Raw genomic sequence first — 19,087 nt, 5'->3', positions numbered from 1 at the left:
GCTGCCCCACGCCCCTCAGGAGCCCCCCAAGAAGTTGGAGGTGTGGCGCAAAGAGCTTTATTAGAGTGGTGGCTATTGCCCTCCGCTGGCAGTGCGACAGGCCACGGCTGCCACGAGCGCGGCCCCTTTCCCCGAGCCATCCTCTGAGAGATGGAAGGACACATCGCAGTTGGGTGCCAGATCCTTCAGTGTCTTCTGGAGGTTGTGGGAGAAGCTAACCAGGACAGGAGGGGAGGGTGAGGACTGATGCCCCCACCCCATGCACACCATGCCTCCCACCGCAGACTCCTTCATAGGGCAAGGATGCCCCATAGGTGATGCCGCCCCTGGCCCCACTCACCATGGGTGCAGCTTGTACAAGGTGCCATCCACCCCGACAGAGACAGACAGCCGGTCCAGGCCCCGGTTCTCTCGCATCTTCTCCACCACAGCAGCCAAGCCAGCAGCGCAGAGCTGGGCCGCCCGCAGGGACACGGCCTGGCACACTTCCCGCAGCAGCACGCTGTCCTCAAAGCTGGCATCGAGCTCCAGTTCGTTCAGGATCGTCCGTATCTGCCGCAGGGCCAGCCCATTGCTGCTCCGGACCAGTGCCACTGTTAGCAGCAGAGTCCCCATCCCCATCGCTGTCCCCATCCCTTAAGCTGGAGGTGGCATCACCCTGCCCGTGCCACATCAGTGTAGCCTGGCCCCTCTCTTGGTGTTCTGATACCCCCACCCTGGGTTCAGGGAACCCACCGGAGCCCAACACTCACAGCTCGATGGTAGAGAGGAATTTGGTCTGGAAGATGTTCCTGGTTTGGAGTTTGGAGGTGGGTCTACCTTGGAACAAGAGCTGTTTCTCTGTCATTACCAACAGGATCTGACGCACGATCTCGCCCAGGTACATGCCGCTGATGAGCTTCTCGAACCTACCCAAGGCACAGCCTCAGCTGGGTGCAGACACCCACTCCCAGCCCCTCTGCCCCAGGGCCCTCACCCACCTCTGCTTGCCCGGGTTGATGGTGGTTTCATCCACCACCCTGTCGAAGTGCGTGAAGATGTGGTCTAGGCAGCCGTTGTCCCCAAAGGCCCCCCACTCCATGTTGATGCACATGCGGCCCTGGTCCCCCTCCACGGTGCCCACGTTCCTCATTTCCTCCATGTAACAGGCATTGGTCCCTGTCCCTGCAGGCCCCATGCTGGTGTCACCCCCATCGCTATTCTGGCAGAGGCATGTGGCCATGCCACATGGGGTAGAGGGGTGGTGAGGGGTTGGGGAACCTCCTGGATGCAAAGGTGCTCCTCACCCACAATGAGGCCAATTTCACATTTGGGGTCATCATAACCACAGGACATCATGGTTCCCACCGTGTCGTTGAGCAGAGCCACCACCTGCAGCCCTGAATGCTGCCAAACAGGAGATGGGGACACGTGTGTTCGGGTGGCACCCAGACAGATCCTGGGGCTGACACTGCCTGGGTGCAGGGTGTATCCTGGAGACAGGGACAGGCCACCAGACATTTCCTACCTGTTTGCGCTGGGCAGCATCCCGCAGCAGCTGGACAACGTCCTGTCCCACGCAGCCTGAGGCGGTGAAGCCTTTGGTCCACGTCAGCAGCAATGCCTGCAAGAGTGGCAGGAGCAGGGGCCAGGCAGCTGCCTCACACCACATCCTGGGGTCCTTCCCACCGCCCTGGTGCTGGAGCCACTCCCTCACCTTATCCAGGCCCACTTGCTGGCAGGGGAAGGAGAAGGTGAAGCCAAGAGGCAGCGCCTGTGTCATCAAGTTCTGCTTTGTCTGGAAGTCCACGATGCAGTCAATGATGTGGTCAAAGAGCTGTAGATAGTGGCCGTGGTCAGCATGGCTTCTCCTAGCCCCATCATGGCCCCATGGAGACCAAGTAGGGAGGCAATGCCCACCCCATCACCCCAGCCACAGGTCACAAGTCCTCAGCCTCACCCCCTCGCCAGTGCCCCGCATGATGGCAGCTGGGATGACGTAGATCTCGCTGGCCATGCTGATGCCCTCCTCTGTCACGTGCACCACCAGCACACGGAAATTGGTCCCCCCCAGGTCCAGCGCCAGGAAGTCACCTCGCTCTGTGGGGAGCCAGCACAGTGCATTAGCAGGCCCACGGCCTCCTCAGCACCCCACTCCCAGTGTCCCTGTCCCTTACCGGTGCCATTGGGTGTGTGAGAAACGTAGGTGGGCAGCATGCGGACAGAGGCAGTGGCATTGGTGTGCTTACCCAGGCCCCGCTCCATCTCCTGCCTCATCAGTGCCTGGACTTTCTCCAGGTCAGCATGGGTGAGCCTTAGCGGGCCCAGCACCTCGTTCACTGCACGGCGCTGGGCTGCCAGGCGCAAAGCCACTGCTGTAACCATGGCTGCTCCCCGCCCAGAGCCATCTCTCGAGGGCAGGAGGGTGGCCAAGCACTCAGGGGACAGTAGCCTTGACACACTCTGCAGGATCTCCTCAAACCTGCCAGAGGATGAAGGTAACATGGGCTGGGTGTGAGGCATCTCACTGGGGTAGCACCCCACTGGGAGCCCTGTGTTCCTCATCACCTGCTGTAGCCTTTGTACAATTCTCCATCCACCCCCACGTTGACCATCAGTGTCTCCATGTCTCGGGTCTGGCACATGTAGCTGAGGATGGCAGCCAGCCCGACGGCGTGGAGTGTGGCAGCGCGCCCCACCACTGCCCGGCAGATCTGCTGCACCCGGCCGCAATCCCGCTCGCTTGGCTGCAGCCCCAGAACCTCCAGAACCCTCTTCACGTCAGTCGTGCCATCCTCGTTGCTGCAAGGCAGATCACAGCCTTGCACCACTTCCAGGTCTGCCAGCTTGCAGTCAGGAACACCCCATCCATCACCCCCCATCCTCCCACCCACGGCAGCTCCTGGTCCCCAGACACTCACTTGATGATATCCAGAACATGCTGGATCGTGAACACTCCCTTCTCCTTCAGGACAGCAATATCGGTCCCAGTGAAGAGAGCTTTCTCAGCAGTCAGAGCAATCAGCGCGTGCCGGACAATCTCCCCCAGGTACAGGGTGCCCACCAGCTTCTCAAACCTGTGTGCAGCCCGCATGGGAGTCAGTCATGCCTCCCTAGCAGCACCCCTTGGCCCTTTAAGAGCACCCAGGAGCATTGCGGGGGAATGTGTGCTCCTGTTGGTGGGGCCTGACATGCTCAGGGATAGATGGGGAGCCCCGAAGGCCCTGTCCTTTTTGGGGAGAAAGAGCACCTCTTCTCCCCAGGGTTGGAAGATTCCTCATCCACGGATTCATCATAGGGTGTGAAGATGTCATTCAGGCTGCCATCGTCCCCAAAGCAGCCCCACTCAGTGTTGACACACATCCGCCCGCTGGTCTCTTCTGCCGTTTCCACCAGGTATGCCTCGGCCATGAAGCAACAGTTGGAGCCCTTGTCTGTGGGAGTGATGGGGCTGAGCACTGGCGCAGCCCCCCCAGCGCCCACCGCCGTGGCACGCGGGGTGCCCAAGTCTCACCTGCGACCATGGCGATCTCACACGGTCTCCCCTCCGTGCAGCAGGTCATCATGGTGCCCACAGTGTCATTCATCAGGGCAACAACCTCCACGTGGGAGAGCTGGCCAGGAGCAAATTGAGAGGATTTCCAGCCCCTCCATGAGGACAGCCACCGGCCACCCTCCCCATTGCCCCCCACCTCCTGCTTATTGATGGCTGACTGCAGCATCTGCACAACATCCTTCCCCACCACACCACTGCAGCTGAAGCCCTTGGACCAGGAGAGGAGTTCTGCCTGTGGAGAGCATGCAGCACAGTCGTTGACCGCTGGCACCAGGATTCCTCTCCCCACTGCTGCTGTGCTGTGGTGACAGCTTGGGACAGGGCTCTCCCCCTCACCTTGTCCAGCTGCGTCTGCCGGCAGGTGAAGGGGAAGACAAAGCCCAAGGGGAGGCGTTCCTCAGAGCTGCTGGTGTCAGAGGTGGTGGTCTCAGCCAGGAACTGGGACACGCATTGTGCAATGAAGTCAAAGAGCTGCAAAGTCATGACTGGGGGTAAGGGCTGCTTGCCTTACTCAGTACCCAGGCTGTGGAAGGCAGCCCAGAGCTCCAGCACCAGCCCGGAGCCGTGCTGAGCTTCCGTGGTGCTGGGCAGCCCAGCACCAGCCACCCTTTGCCATGGCCTCTTCATACCGCTTCCCCCTCGCCCTGCATGATGCTCTCTGGCATGTCAAAGATCTTGTACATCATTTGGGGGCTCATGTTTCCATCTCCGTAGAGGGTCACCAACAGGGTCCGAACCTGGTTCTGGCACAGCTCCACCACCAGAAAGTTGCCCTTCTCTATGGGGGAACAGAGGCAGTGTCAGGCAGAGACCTTCCCTGTGGCAGATCTCCTAAAATCTGCTCCTTGCCCTGTCCCAGGGACACTCACTCACCCATGGGGGAGGCTCCTGAGAGCCTGAGACTCTCAGAAAGGCCAAGGGAACAAGCTTCTGGCTACTGTCCCTGCGCTGGGGACTGGCAGAGGAGAAGCTTATGGACCCCATAACTGATCCAAGAGTGGTTTACCCCTCCCCAGCACCTCTAGGGCCTACTCCAGAGAGGTATGCAGGTCTGTCAGCAGCAGAACAGTTCATCCTCAGGCTGGGCTGCCTTACCAGTGCCGTTGGGAGTGGAGCAGACGTAGGTGGGCAGCATCCGCACTTTGGCCTGTGCATGTGTCTGGCGGCTCAGCCCCTTGCACATGTCCTGCATCATGTGGCCCTTCATAATATGCAGCCTCTCCAGTGGGATGCAGAGCGATCGCAGGGCTCGTTGTATCTGGGGATGGTGCATTAGGGCAGAGGTGCAGAGGCAAAGGGCAGGGAATGACTGGAGCAGGGATGGGCCTTACCGGTGTGGTGTGGGAACTACCATGGTGGTGGCTGTGATGTCTCGATGGGAACCTGCATGAAGGGAGGTGGCGTGTCACCCACTGCGCTCCAGCCTGCAGGACAGGACAAATGCCTGCCCTTGCCCAGGCACACAGTGAGGCTGGGGGGCCTGTACCCAGCTCTGCTTCCCCCACCTGTTGTCTATTTCCATGCTCCATGAGGAGTCCATACTGTCGCTCCTGTGCAGTATTGTCACACTGCCTCTGCGGTTGTGGAGGAGGCAGCTCTGCCCCACCACGGTCATAGGGCCGAGCACAGGGGGGTTGGAAGGAGAGGGTCCCCACCACCTGCAAGAGGCCAGAGGCTGATGTCTCTCCCCTGCAACAGCCTGGGGGATCTGGGGAGCCTGCACGGCCCCATCCTCGGCCCCACAGCGGTCTCCGCAGGGCAGGAGCCGCTCACTGGTCCACGTACCGGCCGCCCCGTTCCTCTGCGCCCAGATTTCGCCTCTGGTCTCTTCTGTCCGCCCCGCCGAACTGGCCAGATGGGGACTTGGGCCGGGTGCTGCGGCTGCCCATGGCGGCGGGGCTGGGGCCGGTGTGCGAGGCCGGTGGTGGCTGGGGCCGGTGTGCGGGGCCGTTGGTGCCTGGGGCCGGTGTGCGGGGCCGGTGGCGGCCGGGCCGGTGCCGGTGCCGGCGCGGGCGGGGCCGTTGCCGCCGCCGTCCCCCCGGCAACAGCCGCGCCCCGCCCCGCCATTGGTCGCCCCGCCGCGAGCCGGCCCCGCCGCGGCCAATGGGCGGTGCCACTCCGGGCCCCACCCGCGGGCGGGACCGCTCCCCGCTCCCCGCTGCCCTCTCCCCTCTCCCCGCTCCCCTCTCCCCGCTCTCCGCTCCCCGCTGCCCTCTCCCCCCTGCCCGCTGCCCTCTCCCCGCTCCCCGCTCCCCGCTCCCCGCTCTCCGCTCCCCGCTGCCCTCTCCCCCCTGCCCGCTGCCCTCTCCCCGCTGCCCTCTCCCCGCTGCCCGCTGCCCTCTCCCCGCTCCCCGCTGCCCGCTCCCCGCTGTCCGCTCCCCGCTGTCCGCTCCCGGCCGGGCGGCATCGCTGCTTAAAGCCCGGGGTTTAATGAGTTCCGCACCAGCTCGTGCCATTAATTTGGCATGGGTCGCCCTCCTCTGTTCCCCGTGAGGATGCTCCCGAGGAGCAGGTCCCTCCAAGGCCCGGTGCGAGGCAAGCAAAGCCCCGCTGCCCCGGAGAGCAGGCGTACGGCCGAGCCACCCGGGGACGGAGAAAACACCAAGGACACGGGGACACCGCGGCCGTGGCTCCTCCGGTCGCTGCATCCGCTGACTGCGGCTGTCAGATGGCACCAAGGTGCCCTCCACCACTCCCGGCTGGAAATGTCAGCGCTCTGCTGCTACACAGAGCACAGGGCACTGCAGCCCCGAGCCCCCCCACCAACCCCAGCTCCAGGAGAGGCCTGGCGAAGTGTGATTTGGGACCCACCGTCTGCTGCTCCTCCTCTCCTCCCTCCAGCGCCATCCCATTCCCTAGAGAAAGCCAGCAGAGCTCTGCCGTGGTGCTGCAGTTTCATAAAAACATACATAAATATATTTCCATTTCTGTAACAGAGAGCAAAGCTGCACAGGCACCTATAAAACACATAGTCGCTTCTCCACCCAGCACTCCCCGCACAGGTCGTATAAAACATATAAAAGGGGCGTGGGAGACAAAGGCTGCAGGTGAAGCAGGGGTACAGTGCCGAGAAGACCCTCCCTGGGGCACAGGGAGCTGCTGGGGGTCCCTGCAGCACGGCCAGCCTCAGAACTTGTGCCTTCTCCGGCGGCAGCCTTTGATCCGTTGCTGGCTGCCCACACGGAGAGCCACACGTGGCTCTGAGTCCACCACACCATCCATGGCTTCCAAGGAGACGCCGGGTTTTGCAGGGGAGACATGGAAAGGAAGGTGCTGAAGGGAGGTGGGGCTGTCTGCCGACGGCTCCCCATCAGCGGCTGGGAGTGGGGGAGAGGACTGTTGGTCTCCTAATCCAGTGAGGGGAGTCCCCGCGTCAGCACCTGCAACAAGAGCACACATCAGCCCTCCTGTGTGAGCCACGGGTGCTGCCAAGAGCACCTCTCCCTGCTCTTCTCCTCCTGTCCTTGGATCCATGGAGGGAAGTGCTGGTGCACAGACAGGGACAGCAGAAGCCCCCCACATCCCCCAGGAAGATGGACGTGTTTTGGTGCAATGGTTCAGAGTATACCCCTATCCCTACAAGGACTCTGGGCTCTGGTGTGAGTCCAGTGGGCACACATCCAGTGGGTACTGGCAGGGATGTGTGCAGCCAGCTGGGGAATGCTGACAGCCAGCTAAGCCCACAGCCTCCTGCTCTGCTCAGAAAGAACAGACCCTTCCAAGGGGAATTTGCTCTCCCAGAACAGCCCAGGACGAGCCAGGAACAAAAGGGGAGAGCTGGGAAAGGGCAGCCCTGACACAGCTGGGCTGACATAGAAAGTTTTCCACCTTCAGACTTGCTCTCCGAGAGCTCCAGCATCCTGAGGAGTCCTCTCTCCTGCCTTCCGGTGTCCTGCCAAGGAGAGGAGAACCACCATCACAGCACTGCCACCAGGGAACCCCTTAGCCAGGATGGCCTCAGGGACACTTGTTCCCCAAGCCCTCAGGGTCAGGCTGGGCACAAGAGGGAATGCTGCTTATCCAGGGCCTCCAGCCACGCACGGGAAGGGCACTGCTCCATGCCCAGCCCACCTAGTGCTCAAGCAGAGGCAGCAAAGAGCAGCTAAACAAGCAGAACCCGGTAAAGAGGGAGGCCAGGGTACGGGGACACCATCCCCAAGCCCAGCCAGCAAGCACAGGGCTGTGACAAACAGGGGCACCAGGGGCTCTTGCACAGCTGGCACACATCCCCCAGCACTGCATATCCAAGGGCAGACTCGTCCCACTCTGTCTGAGGATATTGTGTCTTGGTGCTGGAGGGAAGGGCCTTCCTCCAGGGCACAGCCAGATTAGGAACACACCTCGTGCCCTCTCTCTGCCCCTGGGAAGATGCAGCTGTGCTGGTCACATGTGTTAGGGGAAGACCACTTGACCTGGCTGATTTGAGCCTCACTGGCCCAGCAAAGTCCCCTCTCCTGGCTGCTCCCTGCCCCCAGAACTGTTCTGGAAGGTACTGGCGTCCTGACTGTGGGGCTGGAGCTGCAAATCACCCCAAAATGGGCCATAGCAGGAAATTGCAAGCCCAACAGTGCCATTAGGAAGCTTTGCAATGGCCCAGCCCATGGCCAGGCTTCCCCAGTGAGCTGCCATCTCAGCACAAGGCAGGGACAGAGGTAACACAGAGCCTTTCTGAGCCTTCCCAAAGAGTCCCCTGGCTTCAGCATCTCTCCCCCATACCCTGTGCCTGTGCCTGCTTGCAGGACCCACACACCAGCCAGCTGTGGGGCACAGGGAGAGAGTCAAACAGCCCCCACAGAGCCGGTCACATGCAGGAGCAGCCATGCCCTGCAGTACTCTGAACCACACAGCGCTTGGCTGTATCCCAGCCAAAATCATCAACCAGAAATCTCATCATTTGCATCTGAATCCCCAAAGGGCTGAGGTCTGTGATGGATTTAAGGGATTATACAAAACTAAGACATCATGTTGCATCTTCATGCCGTGAATCACATTTCTGAGTGCAGGCAAAGCTGCAGCACTAGGGTTTTGCCTGCAGGAACCAGCAGGAAGGCCTGGAAGGGCCCTCTCTGTGCTCCCCTGGGACCACCACGAGCAGGAAAAAGCATAATGGGGGCTAACACCTGGCGAGTGACTGTGAGCCAGCTGCCACCCACGCTCCTGCCTCCCACCTCCTCTAGCAAGGCACATTCCCCACACCCAGCACACCTCCACTGCGCTCGCTCCCCCACAATTCTCCTGGGACACTGCTGTTTGCTCCCAGCACTGAGCAATTTCCCCTGCTCTGACTCTAAAGCCTTCCCCTCGGGAACGGGCTTGTGGATAGTCAGATAGGTTTGTCATCCTGATGCTGGCCTCCATTCCATCAAAATTCAGCTGAGGAAGGCTGCAGGACTGAGGCGTGCTGGCTGGCAGCAGCACAGCCCTGGCTGCCTGCCCGCTGGAGAGGTTGCTGGCAGCTCTGCTGGATTAGCTCACACCTGGGACTGGTCCGTGCTCTCAGAGAGTGTCGTGGGAAGGAGGGCAATGAGTTCTCTGTCCACAGTGGCCCACAGGGACAGGCAATCCTACATCAGGTCAGCTCATCCCTGCCAACCAGGGAAACATCTCTGGCTGCCAACCCAGCCCCACACCCAGCGCAAAGCAAAGGGGATGGTGTGCAGGGTCGCCCCTCACCTTGGCTCTTCGCAGCCTCCTGGTTCCCTGAGCTTGCCTAGCAGCCTGAAGGCAGCTGTCCACGTGCCTCTGATACTGCAGCAGTGGCACCAGTGACTTACAGAGGTAGCACTTCTCACACCTGCCAGGCAGCAAAGGACAGAGCACTGCATTAGGATTCACCCTGCACTGGGCTCCCAGACACCAGCGGTGACTTTCCTCCTCCAGGCCATGCCTTGGAGAAGATGTGTCACCAGATCCAGTCTCGCTCAGTGGGGTCAGGCCGGCACCAATCGCAAAGACTGAGTGATTATCAGTTTTCCCTGCCTGTTCCTCTGTATCCTGCTGCTGCAGCAGTGGGACAGTAATCAAATCTGCTCATCTAACTATCTCAAACACCACTGATTTCTCCCCAGACATAAAGCACCCTGTCAAAATCTACAGAAATGAAGTGCAAGGGCTTTGCAAAGGGGAGTTAAATTCTGCCTGAAAAGCAAACCAAGTGTGTTAAATCAGAGAGACATTTTACCAGGGCTGGATGAACTTGTCTGACTAGTAAATCAAGTCTTTCTCTGCACTGTCTCCATTTTACATCATGGCATGCAGGGAGAAGAATTGCAGAGCACATGCTCCTGCTGGGGGGTTGGCTTAGCCTGTTTCTCAAACCCTCTCATTTGGGTGGAAGATGCTCAGGCTCACGCAGGACAACTGAGTGTTCTTGGGAAGAAAATTATTCTGGGTGAAAGGAGATGAAGGTCAGGCATGGATTTACACAGCTACACTCGCTTCCACACCAGCTCTCAGCAGGGACTGAACCCTGCAGAAGAGGACATTGGCTCTTCAGGAGGGGAGCTGCATTCAGGAATGGACTATCTCCAAGAAGAGACAAAGCCCACAGGGACCAGCCCCAGCAACATTGTGTTCAATTTGATAGTGGTACTCTCTTAGTGAAACACCCCAGGCTCTAAAATGCATATGGAGAGCCCCCATCGAGCAAAACTCTGCAGCACTTTTTCCCGTATTTTCTTTCCAGTCAGTGCTGATTACCCAGATAATGTGTCTAAACAGAAGCTGTCCTCTCTATAATTAGCCTAATTCCATTAGTGATGTTGCCATCCACTGTTTGTAACAGCAAAATTGCTTCCATAGCAGGGATTTTACTGTCAGATCCTCTCTTATGATGCTTTGTGTGGGTGGCAGGAGGAGGGGCTGCATGGAGAGAGATTAAACAAAGCCACTGCTATTCTGAAAGTCTAATTTAATTAAGAATATCACTACAGGTGCCATGTTGACAGCCTCCATGTCCTGGCCTCTTCTTTTCCTGGGGTTACCAAGCTCAAACCTCCCATCAGAAACCGGCTGAGTTAGCACCATTTTAGCTACAGCTCCCCCCCAGCAGCCACGCACCCCTGACCCGTCATGGATTGGGCTGAAAGGAAATCAGTGCAAAAATAAACAATCTGAGAGCAGCAAATTCGTCTTGCTTTGGTTTAAATATAGCCAGTGCTGCAACAAGAGGCACTGAGGAAAAGCAATTTCTTAGGGAAACACCGCTATAAAGCCAACAGCCAGCATTTGTACAGGAATAAAGACATCCACAGTCAAGCTAGAACAGAAGCATGAAAACAATCTCGGAGGAGCAGGCATACCTACTTACTTGTCAATGTCTAAGGATGGTGGGCTGCTTTCACCACTGGCAGCTTTATTTCTTGCCTCTCTCTGATGCCGGGTGAGCACTGGAGGAAAAACAGAAAGGGTTAACAAAAAGGGTTATTACCATCCACCCCAAAACCATCCCTACATCATGCCCAAAGACACCAAGTTTCCATCACTTCCACTCAAAGCTGCAGCAGAGGTGATGGCAGAGGTGAAGAAACACTGGGCTGGGACAAGCAGGGTCTTCTTTCCTGCAGAAGAGGTTGCTGGACAAGTGTCCTTTTTTCCTGGGGGGATACTGAAGAATTTACCTTTCCCAGACTAGGAAGCCAGCTGACCATTTCACACCTAACTTGCCAGAAAAAGCTGTATCGACAGTCTGTAGTTTACAGGAATTTCAAAGCTGATGCACAGCAGTGCAGTAGCCTGGGAGCAGCGTTATCCAGCTGTGCCGGCAGCACGGCACCGCTCCTGCCAAACCAGGCTCCTGTGCCTGCTGCAGGGAGGGACAGTGCCAGCTGTGGGCTCAGGGGAATGCAGAACTGAGGCAAGGGCTGTGCAGAGGCACCAGACCTTCTGCAGATGTTGTAGAGAGAGCCTGGCTGGGAAGGGACACAGCTCACACTGGAAAGGGGAGGCTACAGCCATTAGCCCACGCTCATCACTTTCTCACTGCCCACGTGAACCGTGGTGATCGGTGCTATTGTCCACAGACAGCCCTGGGAGTCCCCTGGATGAAGATCTCTACCAGGAGCAGTGCTGCTCTCCAGAAGCTCCAACACATGGGTAGCCAGTGAGATCCCAGCTGAGCAGCTGATGACAGGTCCAACCATTTCTGTTCCCCCAGCAAGCCCAAGCAGCCTTTCCCAACTGGCTCTGCAGGCATCTGCAGGGAGCACGTTGGAGTGTTGTCCCTTTCAGTTGAATTCCTCTCAGTGTATTCCTGTTGACATACCACCAGCAAAGATCCTCAGGGAACATTTCAGATAGCTTAGCTTGCTTCATCAGGGACGTTCAAGACTCCAGCTCCAAAACAGATGTCACAGTAAGCGCTCTCAGGCATGCTGGCTAAGGGGACAATGCAGGGAGCTGTTTTACAGCTTGGTGACACTGCTTCCCATACTCATGAGGAGAAAAGTCCGAATCCAAGGTATGGGCACAACAAACCTGTTAATTGTTAGCACATTGTCTGTGATAAAGAAAGTGAAGCACAAAATTTTGTGCAGAACAAAGGGAATTCTTCTGAGTTTTAGCAAAACTCCACTTCCAGAGTGTTGGGCAACCCCAATATCTACCCACAATGCAACACAGCCTTTCCTTTAGCAGCAATCACTGATCTGCAGCTACAGCCAGCAATGTACTGTGATGTGCTCAGGAGCTGTTGGGGTTGACAGGAGACAACCATGGTGAAGAAACAAGCTCAAGCATCTCCTAGGATGTGGGTATTGTCTCATAGGCGATGACTGATACCAACAGCTCATGACTCACAGGAACTAAAGCAAACGTCTCTCTTTAACATAGCCTGGCCCAGATTTGAAGTGGCAGCCTGACTAGGAGGACTGGTAACAATGGCCAGCTCCCTGGCCATCCGGCCTCCCAAGAACCCAACCAACATGTGCATTTGACAGTGTGGTGAGAACTGCTCTCCAAATCAGCGTGCGCTCGTTAATATTCCTTAACACTGTCTCGGGAGCCTTCTGCACCAGCTCAGGTGTTAATCAGTTCTATTTTCTTCCAAAAGCAGTGAACACATCTGGCATAATGGGCCTATTAGAGATAGGCTCCCTATTAGTCTGGGACTAGCTCTGCAGCTGCCCAGAAGGAGACTCTCAGCTGTGTTGCTGGAAGAAGCAGCAAAGGAGAGAGAACAGGACCAGCTGGTGAGGTACAATCCCTGCCAAAACACGCTGGTTGCCCCCAAGAAGGGGGTTCAGAACATAGGAAAAGACTTGCTACAGGGAAAGCCCCCACCGCAGAGCAGTGCTGACCTGCTTGTGTGATAGGAGCCTTGTAACTTTCCCAAATGCAATGCTCTTTGCTGGATCAGACATACTCTGTAGCCCGAGAATAACCTTCTCCCTCGCTCAGCATTTCTTCTGGTTCACAAGTCATCCTTGGCCTGTTTGGCTCCAGCATTCACCCTGGGGAAGTGCAGCAAACCCTGCCCAGTATGGCCTCACTATCAGCACACCCAGCCTGGGCACCTCCTGGGGCTGCCAGGTCTGGCTGGCATGTGGAGCTGCGAGGTCAGAGCCACTGAGCTCCTCACCTTCCTGCTCAACCCATCTGCGGTCTGACTCACCAGCTCCCTGTGCTCACTACCAGCTGTGCCATCTCCTTGCAGGATCTATTAGTGTCTGGCTCATGGCATCTTGTCCCTTCTCAGAAGCCATGCAGTTTTCCTCTGCACCCATTTCATTTCTCTCTCTGCCATATCAGAGCCACTTCTACTGATGTCAGGAGCTTTTTAACAGCACCAGTGCCACTGCTGAAGTCTGACAGCTGCATCAAGACTGCATTTGAGCTTTGGGAGGAAGAGATATGCCAAATCCTCATTTTCCTGGGCTCACTTGGGAACTGAGATGTCGGACGCATGTAGACGGAGGGTGAGAGGCATCGAGTATGTCACAAAGCCGGAGAGTATTTGCTGTACTCAGCTGCAGCCAAGACTCGCTTCCAGACTGAGACCAGCGGATCCCTGCACTGGCAGCAGCAGCGGGCGATGGATGTGGTGACTCCAGCAGAGCCCTCTCACACAAGTGAGCCCCTTCAGTTGAGTGCATGAAGAAAGAGGGAGTTGGCACAGCAATTCCACAGCTCCACTCATTCGCTTGGAATTAACACCAGCCACTGAGCTGGAAACCCAGGACCTGAGCCCTCCCCAGCCTGGTACAGTAGCTAACACAACATCAGGCTCTTCTTTCTTATTTACTCAGATCACAGGAAAGTGGAAATTCATGAAAAGATTTTCATACTGCCCAGGTACTGTGGTGGTCTGGGCATCCAGCCAGGGCAACCATGTAAGTAGGGGAAGCAACTGCAGCTCATCTTGCCCAGCTGCTCATTTGAAAACCTGCCCTTAGATATCAGCCAGACTGAGCTGGCCTCCTGAGACACTGAGAGACTTTGGTGCATGATTAGAAGGAAGAAGAGAAGTAAAACCAGCAAGAACCCATCCTTTTGTAGTATTAAAATGAAAACCACTGACAGCTACAGTTTGCAGGACTGCAATTCTAGAGACAACAGGAGTAAGTCCAATTAATAAATCTGAAGACAGACCAGGAACACCTGACCCAGTGCACCAAAGGAAACCTGAAGCCATCTTTTCTTAACAGATCAGGGCATGGTGTAGAGGGCAGAATTTTGACTTCCTCTTTGACACAAGGCTGTTGCTGTGCTCCCAAGGAAGCCAGCAGCCAGCCAAGAGCACACAGTGCTGAAGCAGTAGAGAACAGCTTCTGGACCCACACAGGAGCTGGCATTTGCTTCAGAAGAAAATTTTCTCACATCTTTTTTCTCCCCATGCATTAGCTTTACCTATGGATTTTGTGTTAGTGGTGGATGCCAAGGTAACAGCCCTGGAAACAGAGTCCTTTTGTACCTGCACAGCTGTGCCAGGCTCCTGTCTGGCCTCTGCTCAGAGCTGAACATCATCTCTGCCTATTCAACCCAAATCCCACGAACCAGCCCAGAAGCTGAGAGCCCTCTGGGTGACAGTTGCCTTCCAACAACTGTTGGAAACTGGCCCGAGGTGCCCCACGAGCCAGAGCCCCACAGGCAGGCAAGATTCTGCCCAAGCCCAGGAAGCCCTTGGTCCTGCAAAGAGTCTGGATGCAAACAACACAGGTGTCTCAGACTGTTATGGCTAATAGAGCCTGGTCTCTACAGGGAAAATACTAGAATAACTGCCAATAGAAAACTCAAATTACTGTGATTTTGTCCCAAACCCATTGCTCTGCTTACAGCCATTACTGCAGAGCAAAACCCCTTTTATTCCAGGCTGATTTTCTTACAGGGGGATTGTTCTGAACAAGCCAGAACAGCAGAGTAGCAATTCCAAAATAACTACCCTTACAAACATCCCCCAAGGAGACCAGCCTGGAAGCAGAATGGAGAGGCCAGCCTTGAACTCTGTCCTGCTGAAAGCAAACACCAAAGAAAAGAACAAATTCCCTTGCACTGCCAAAAAATTCAAAGCCTTTTCCTGATCACAGCTGGGATTCCCCAGGATCAATGGATACACTCACAGTCCAGCCACACCAGGGACCGGAATACCACAAGGCCAAAGACATTCCTGCTAAAAGGCACACTAAAAATGCTGCTCCATTTTGTAACACAAATAAGACCTTTATCAGTCTTGAGGACAGGAAGGAACTATGATAATTTGTAATTTGCCTGAGCCAAATGCTTTGTATCAGTACCTGGGTTGTGCCTGTAGAGAGAACCTTCCACCAAAATTAAGCACCAGCCAGCATCAGCCTCTACTCTGACTTCTGTTATCTTGACATGTCACATCCCCAAAGATTTAGTATATCAGGAACCTTTTATTTTAAAACTACATCAACTCTGCATTAAGATTACATGGTGAAACTTCCTCCTGCTAGAGAAATGCAGAAGTTACAGTTCTCATACTAGCTCTGATTTGCTCAAATTGCTTAAACATCATAGATTTAGGTTGCATTTAATAACCCAAATGTATGCAACCAAAAATTATATATTCACAACCTGAAAAGTTAATCTTATTACAAGCTACTACTTTGATATTACCTGACATTGTGCTAACACAGATTTTACATTTCAAGTAGCATCTAAAACATAACTTACTGAATATGTTGATAACCAACCAGTGTATTTGTTCACTTAAGCTCCACAAAGGTTGGCTATGGAAAACTGATATGAAAAAGAATGCAAAGAGGATTAATATGGGCAGTCTCACCGTGCTTCTATGCCTCACTCTGCACATGAAGGAGAAAAATCCACACTCCCAGACTGATAGTTACCATTTTGCAATTTTAGTGAAACAAGAAGGAAACTTTTCTGCAATATCTGCCACCCAAACAAGCCATTTTTGCACATACAAATGTCAGACTTCATGCAGAGCACAGGCCATGCTTGGAGTAGAACAGAACATTCCCCCCTCTCAAGAGCCCTGAAGGACGATTGCCCATGTGGCTCAAGCCTTCCATTTTCTACCACTGCCACATTCTCTGCAGGTCCTCAACTAACAACATAATAGACAGATCTTAAGAGTACTGCTTGAAGCATCCAGGACTAGATCCTGGGATAATATTCAAGAGTTGATAATGTGGTGAATTATTGTGTGAAGTCAATCAGAGATGATGTCTCTGTGCAGGAGGTGCTGGAAATACCAGAGCCTCCAATAACGTCTCCTGGGCAGCGTGGAGATGGAATAAGGCAGAGTGAACAAACCTCCCCACACACCAAATATCCTGAGAGAGAGAGAAGACTGCAGCACCTGCCTGCCAAGTAACAACAGGGAAGGGGGGTGAGCACGAGGAGCAAACACGTGGAAACAGCACTTGGCAGACCTGGAGCGTCCTCGCCAGGCTCCGGCCCCGCGATGCCGTTGCAGTACATGGCGTGCACCTCGATCTCGTCAGCTGGGAAGCCATGGTCACACAGCGGGCAAGACACGCGGGCAGCAGCTGTAGGACTGCACTCAGACACAGTCCTGCCAGCATCTTCATCTCCACCAACCTAAGGAAGAAGAAGAAAAATCAGCCAGACAGGGTTGTCTCTTTTTTTTTTGCTTAGGTGCAGAGCTCCATGCTGTCTGGTAGCTACTCACCCTCCCACAGACTCAGATTTTCTTGGAAAGTTTTATTCTTCCTTCATCACATAGTGGTCAGAAATAACACCACTGGCTGAATAAACTGCGCTGCACTAATAACTAATTCTTCTTGCAAAGGCAACATGTCCTTCTGAATCATGGTGAAACTCCCTGCACAGTCATGCACACCGTTTAAGGCAAACATCACCTGCACTACAGTGGAAAAACGACAAAGCTTCCATTAATCAGGAAACCTCAGAAGCGAAACTGATGGAAAATTCATGGGGCAAAGCAAGAATTCAACACCTGACTTGTGCTCATCAGTCTCTGGACATGATCCATGCTACACAAGCAGCACTGAGTGGAAACACAGCTTGCCTCAGGATGAAAGGAGGCTGCTGTGGTCTTAGGAAGCCTGGAGAGATCACTGGAAGCTCCTCCTTTACAGAGGCAGCTGGAGCAGTCATCAGAGGGGACACCGATCAAGGAGAGAGGCAGTACCACTAAAAATCTGTGTCACACAAAATTACTAGCAGAGGCTTTTTGCCAGGGCACAATGTCACAGCTCCTGTACGTTCTCGGGGTGCCATTACTACTTACGGACACTCTCTTTTTGCATTGGTCACACAGCTGCAAAGGTGCTCCACTACCAACCCACACAGATCCAGCCTGCTCCCTACGCCACTGACATTCCCAAATGCAGCAGACTGCAGCCATCTCACTCATAACTGCATGTCTGCCTCGCTGGGCTTGCTGCAAGATTTTTCCACATTTAAGAAAAAAACCTTCCCCTCCCTGCAATGATTAAGAAAAGCTATTTAAATATTAACCATGTAGAGAAACCTATAGAAAAATAATATGGGAGAGGTTTCTGTTCTTAGAGCTAAGCAGTGACATGTAGACAGTGTGCAGCAAAACTGCTGTCTGCTTCCCTCCAACGGTATCATTTCAGGGAAGCAGTAATTGGGGTCAGCCAAGATGCTCCGTGCCACTGGAGTGCTTTGCTGTATTACTCGGTTTATTACTTCCTTTCCCAAATGAGGATCTGATCCTGATTTTTATGTCCTAAAGGGAATGAGGGTGCTTTGTTGGCTCAAAGGAGCTATGACAAAAATTGCAGGGCTGGGCCTCAAACTGAGATTCCGACTCTCAAAACGCATTTCTCCCGGACACCAGCTGAAAGGCTACAACAGCGAGCCCCAGGAACATCCCTCATTCCCAGGGAGGCTCTCTGTCCTGAATTTCTGCGGAGGACTTGCCACAAGAGTTCCTCCAGCCGAACAGAGGCTGCTGAAGTACATCACTTACAGCATTAACACTCGTACCCCTCACTCACATCTCAGTGTCACTACATCTTGTGAAGTCCTCGCTGTGGGGCGTCACACTGAAGAGCCATAAAAAACAAGATGTGTCAAATATGAATGATCAGATCAAACCTGCACTACACAGACAACACACAAAAAATATGATGGGAAAAGCAGCAGGCACTGCTCCTTCTAGCTGCCTTTTTTAAAGCAATCTTAGGAGATCACCAGTTCTGCACACCCTGCCCGCCTACACTCAGTGGTAAATTACTAATTTTAAATGGAAATGCAACATTTCTGTAACAAAAGACTGCTTGTACAAAACCTTGCTGTAGCAGTCTGGAAAACCTCAACTGCAGAACCAATCACCCCTGTCAGAGCCAGAGACAGTTGCCTCTGCTTTTTAGCAGAGGAAATTGCCTACAAGACATAGTACTTGCAGCCAACAGCCAGCCAAGAGCAATGCTAGAGGCTGAGCTCAACAACAAGACTCCTGTGTCCTGGCTCAGCATCTGCTAGGAAGAAGTCAGTCCCAGTGGTCTCTGCTTGGCTCCTGCAAACCGCTGATGCCATGGTAGCTGTTTCTGCTGTTTTCCTGGAGGGCTGCGGGCTCCGGACTGGGACCTGCTGCCAACCATAATGTTGTCAAACAATCCCTAGGAACCCGCTCCCCATCACCTTGTGCCATTCAGGCAGAGGTGTGAGACACAAGGCACCCTCTGCAAAGCACAAGGGGACAGGGCAGTGTCCTGCCCACAGCCAGATGGGTCATGAATGTGCTCTGGTGGCCAGCCCAGGACTGCCTCTCTCATTGCTGCAGTGCCTAATTGACTGAGCAGTGCTTGGAGATACCTGCAGAATGAAAGGCACACGAGAGCAGAAGATGGTTTATTAAGAGGCCTGTGAGAATGAGACATTGGAACTGCAGACGTGCTGTACAAGCTGCAAACTCCCAGAATGAGCTTTCCACAAATGAATCCTCTTGTCAAGAGCTGTACGATTCTGTATTCATGTACCCTGCCAGAGGAGTACTTGGCAACCCCTTTGATATCACTCTCTAAATTAATAGACAAAGGGAGTTTTATCAGAAGCAGGAACTGGAGTCAGATGTTGGTACAGTGACAGCTGCAAAGCAATTGCTGTGCAGGT

General features: G+C 54.7%; 2 protein-coding genes across 14 annotated transcripts in view; both read right to left on the bottom strand.

Moving 5' to 3' along the window:
• Positions 1 to 39: 39 nt before the first annotated feature.
• Positions 40 to 5,526, bottom strand: HK3 (hexokinase 3). Of its 7 annotated transcripts, XM_032125191.1 has the most exons (20): positions 5,309 to 5,526; positions 5,041 to 5,193; positions 4,867 to 4,918; positions 4,631 to 4,793; positions 4,165 to 4,313; positions 3,872 to 4,006; positions 3,672 to 3,767; positions 3,494 to 3,593; positions 3,230 to 3,413; positions 2,901 to 3,056; positions 2,548 to 2,781; positions 2,157 to 2,461; positions 1,940 to 2,079; positions 1,697 to 1,816; positions 1,508 to 1,603; positions 1,287 to 1,386; positions 981 to 1,164; positions 753 to 908; positions 341 to 574; positions 40 to 214 (listed from the first exon to the last, which is right to left on the bottom strand). In XM_032125191.1, the coding sequence occupies exons 1-20, from the start codon at positions 5,422 to 5,424 to the stop codon at positions 73 to 75; spliced, it is 3,015 nt and encodes a 1,004-aa protein (XP_031981082.1). In that variant the 5' UTR covers positions 5,425 to 5,526; the 3' UTR covers positions 40 to 72. The 7 variants fall into 7 exon arrangements, with proteins under 7 accessions (XP_031981082.1, XP_031981080.1, XP_031981083.1 ...); XM_032125189.1 differs by having other exon boundaries at positions 3,494 to 3,767; XM_032125192.1 differs by lacking the exon at positions 3,672 to 3,767.
• An 886-nt stretch (positions 5,527 to 6,412) lies between these two features.
• Positions 6,413 to 19,087, bottom strand: part of UIMC1 (ubiquitin interaction motif containing 1) — a 39,823-nt gene continuing 27,148 nt past the window's right edge. For 3 of the 7 annotated variants that reach the window (XM_032125038.1, XM_032125040.1, XM_032125039.1), the window contains exons 9-13: positions 16,393 to 16,561; positions 10,845 to 10,923; positions 9,209 to 9,329; positions 7,364 to 7,427; positions 6,413 to 6,915 (exon numbers count right to left, since the gene is read on the bottom strand). In XM_032125038.1, coding sequence (XP_031980929.1) covers positions 6,662 to 6,915; positions 7,364 to 7,427; positions 9,209 to 9,329; positions 10,845 to 10,923; positions 16,393 to 16,561 — 687 coding nt within the window. In that variant the 3' untranslated portion in view covers positions 6,413 to 6,661. Of the gene's footprint in view, positions 6,916 to 7,363; positions 7,428 to 9,208; positions 9,330 to 10,836; positions 10,924 to 16,392; positions 16,562 to 19,087 lie in introns of those variants that run through there. The other 4 variants (XM_032125041.1, XM_032125042.1, XM_032125043.1 and 1 more) reach the window with 4 other exon arrangements.

This window comes from Corvus moneduloides, chromosome 15 (assembly GCF_009650955.1).
Source record: "Corvus moneduloides isolate bCorMon1 chromosome 15, bCorMon1.pri, whole genome shotgun sequence".
NCBI classification, from domain to species: domain Eukaryota; kingdom Metazoa; phylum Chordata; class Aves; order Passeriformes; family Corvidae; genus Corvus; species Corvus moneduloides.
The sequence above is the reverse complement of the archived record's forward strand: the minus strand, read 5'-3'. Positions and strand labels throughout refer to the sequence as shown.

What these genes read in the sequence shown, in the direction of transcription:
- HK3 (XM_032125189.1), bottom strand. Translation starts at nt 5,424, where the DNA reads ATGGGCAGCCGCAGCACCCGGCCCAAGTCCCCATCTGGCCAGTTCGGC. An exon ending in GTAGTTCCCACACCACACCG is followed by an intron (nt 4,794 to 4,866) that starts GTAAGGCCCATC and finishes CACCATCCCCAG; the next exon opens with ATACAACGAGCCCTGCGATC. An exon ending in GGCAGACGCAGCTGGACAAG is followed by an intron (nt 3,768 to 3,871) that starts GTGAGGGGGAGA and finishes TGCTCTCCACAG; the next exon opens with GCAGAACTCCTCTCCTGGTC.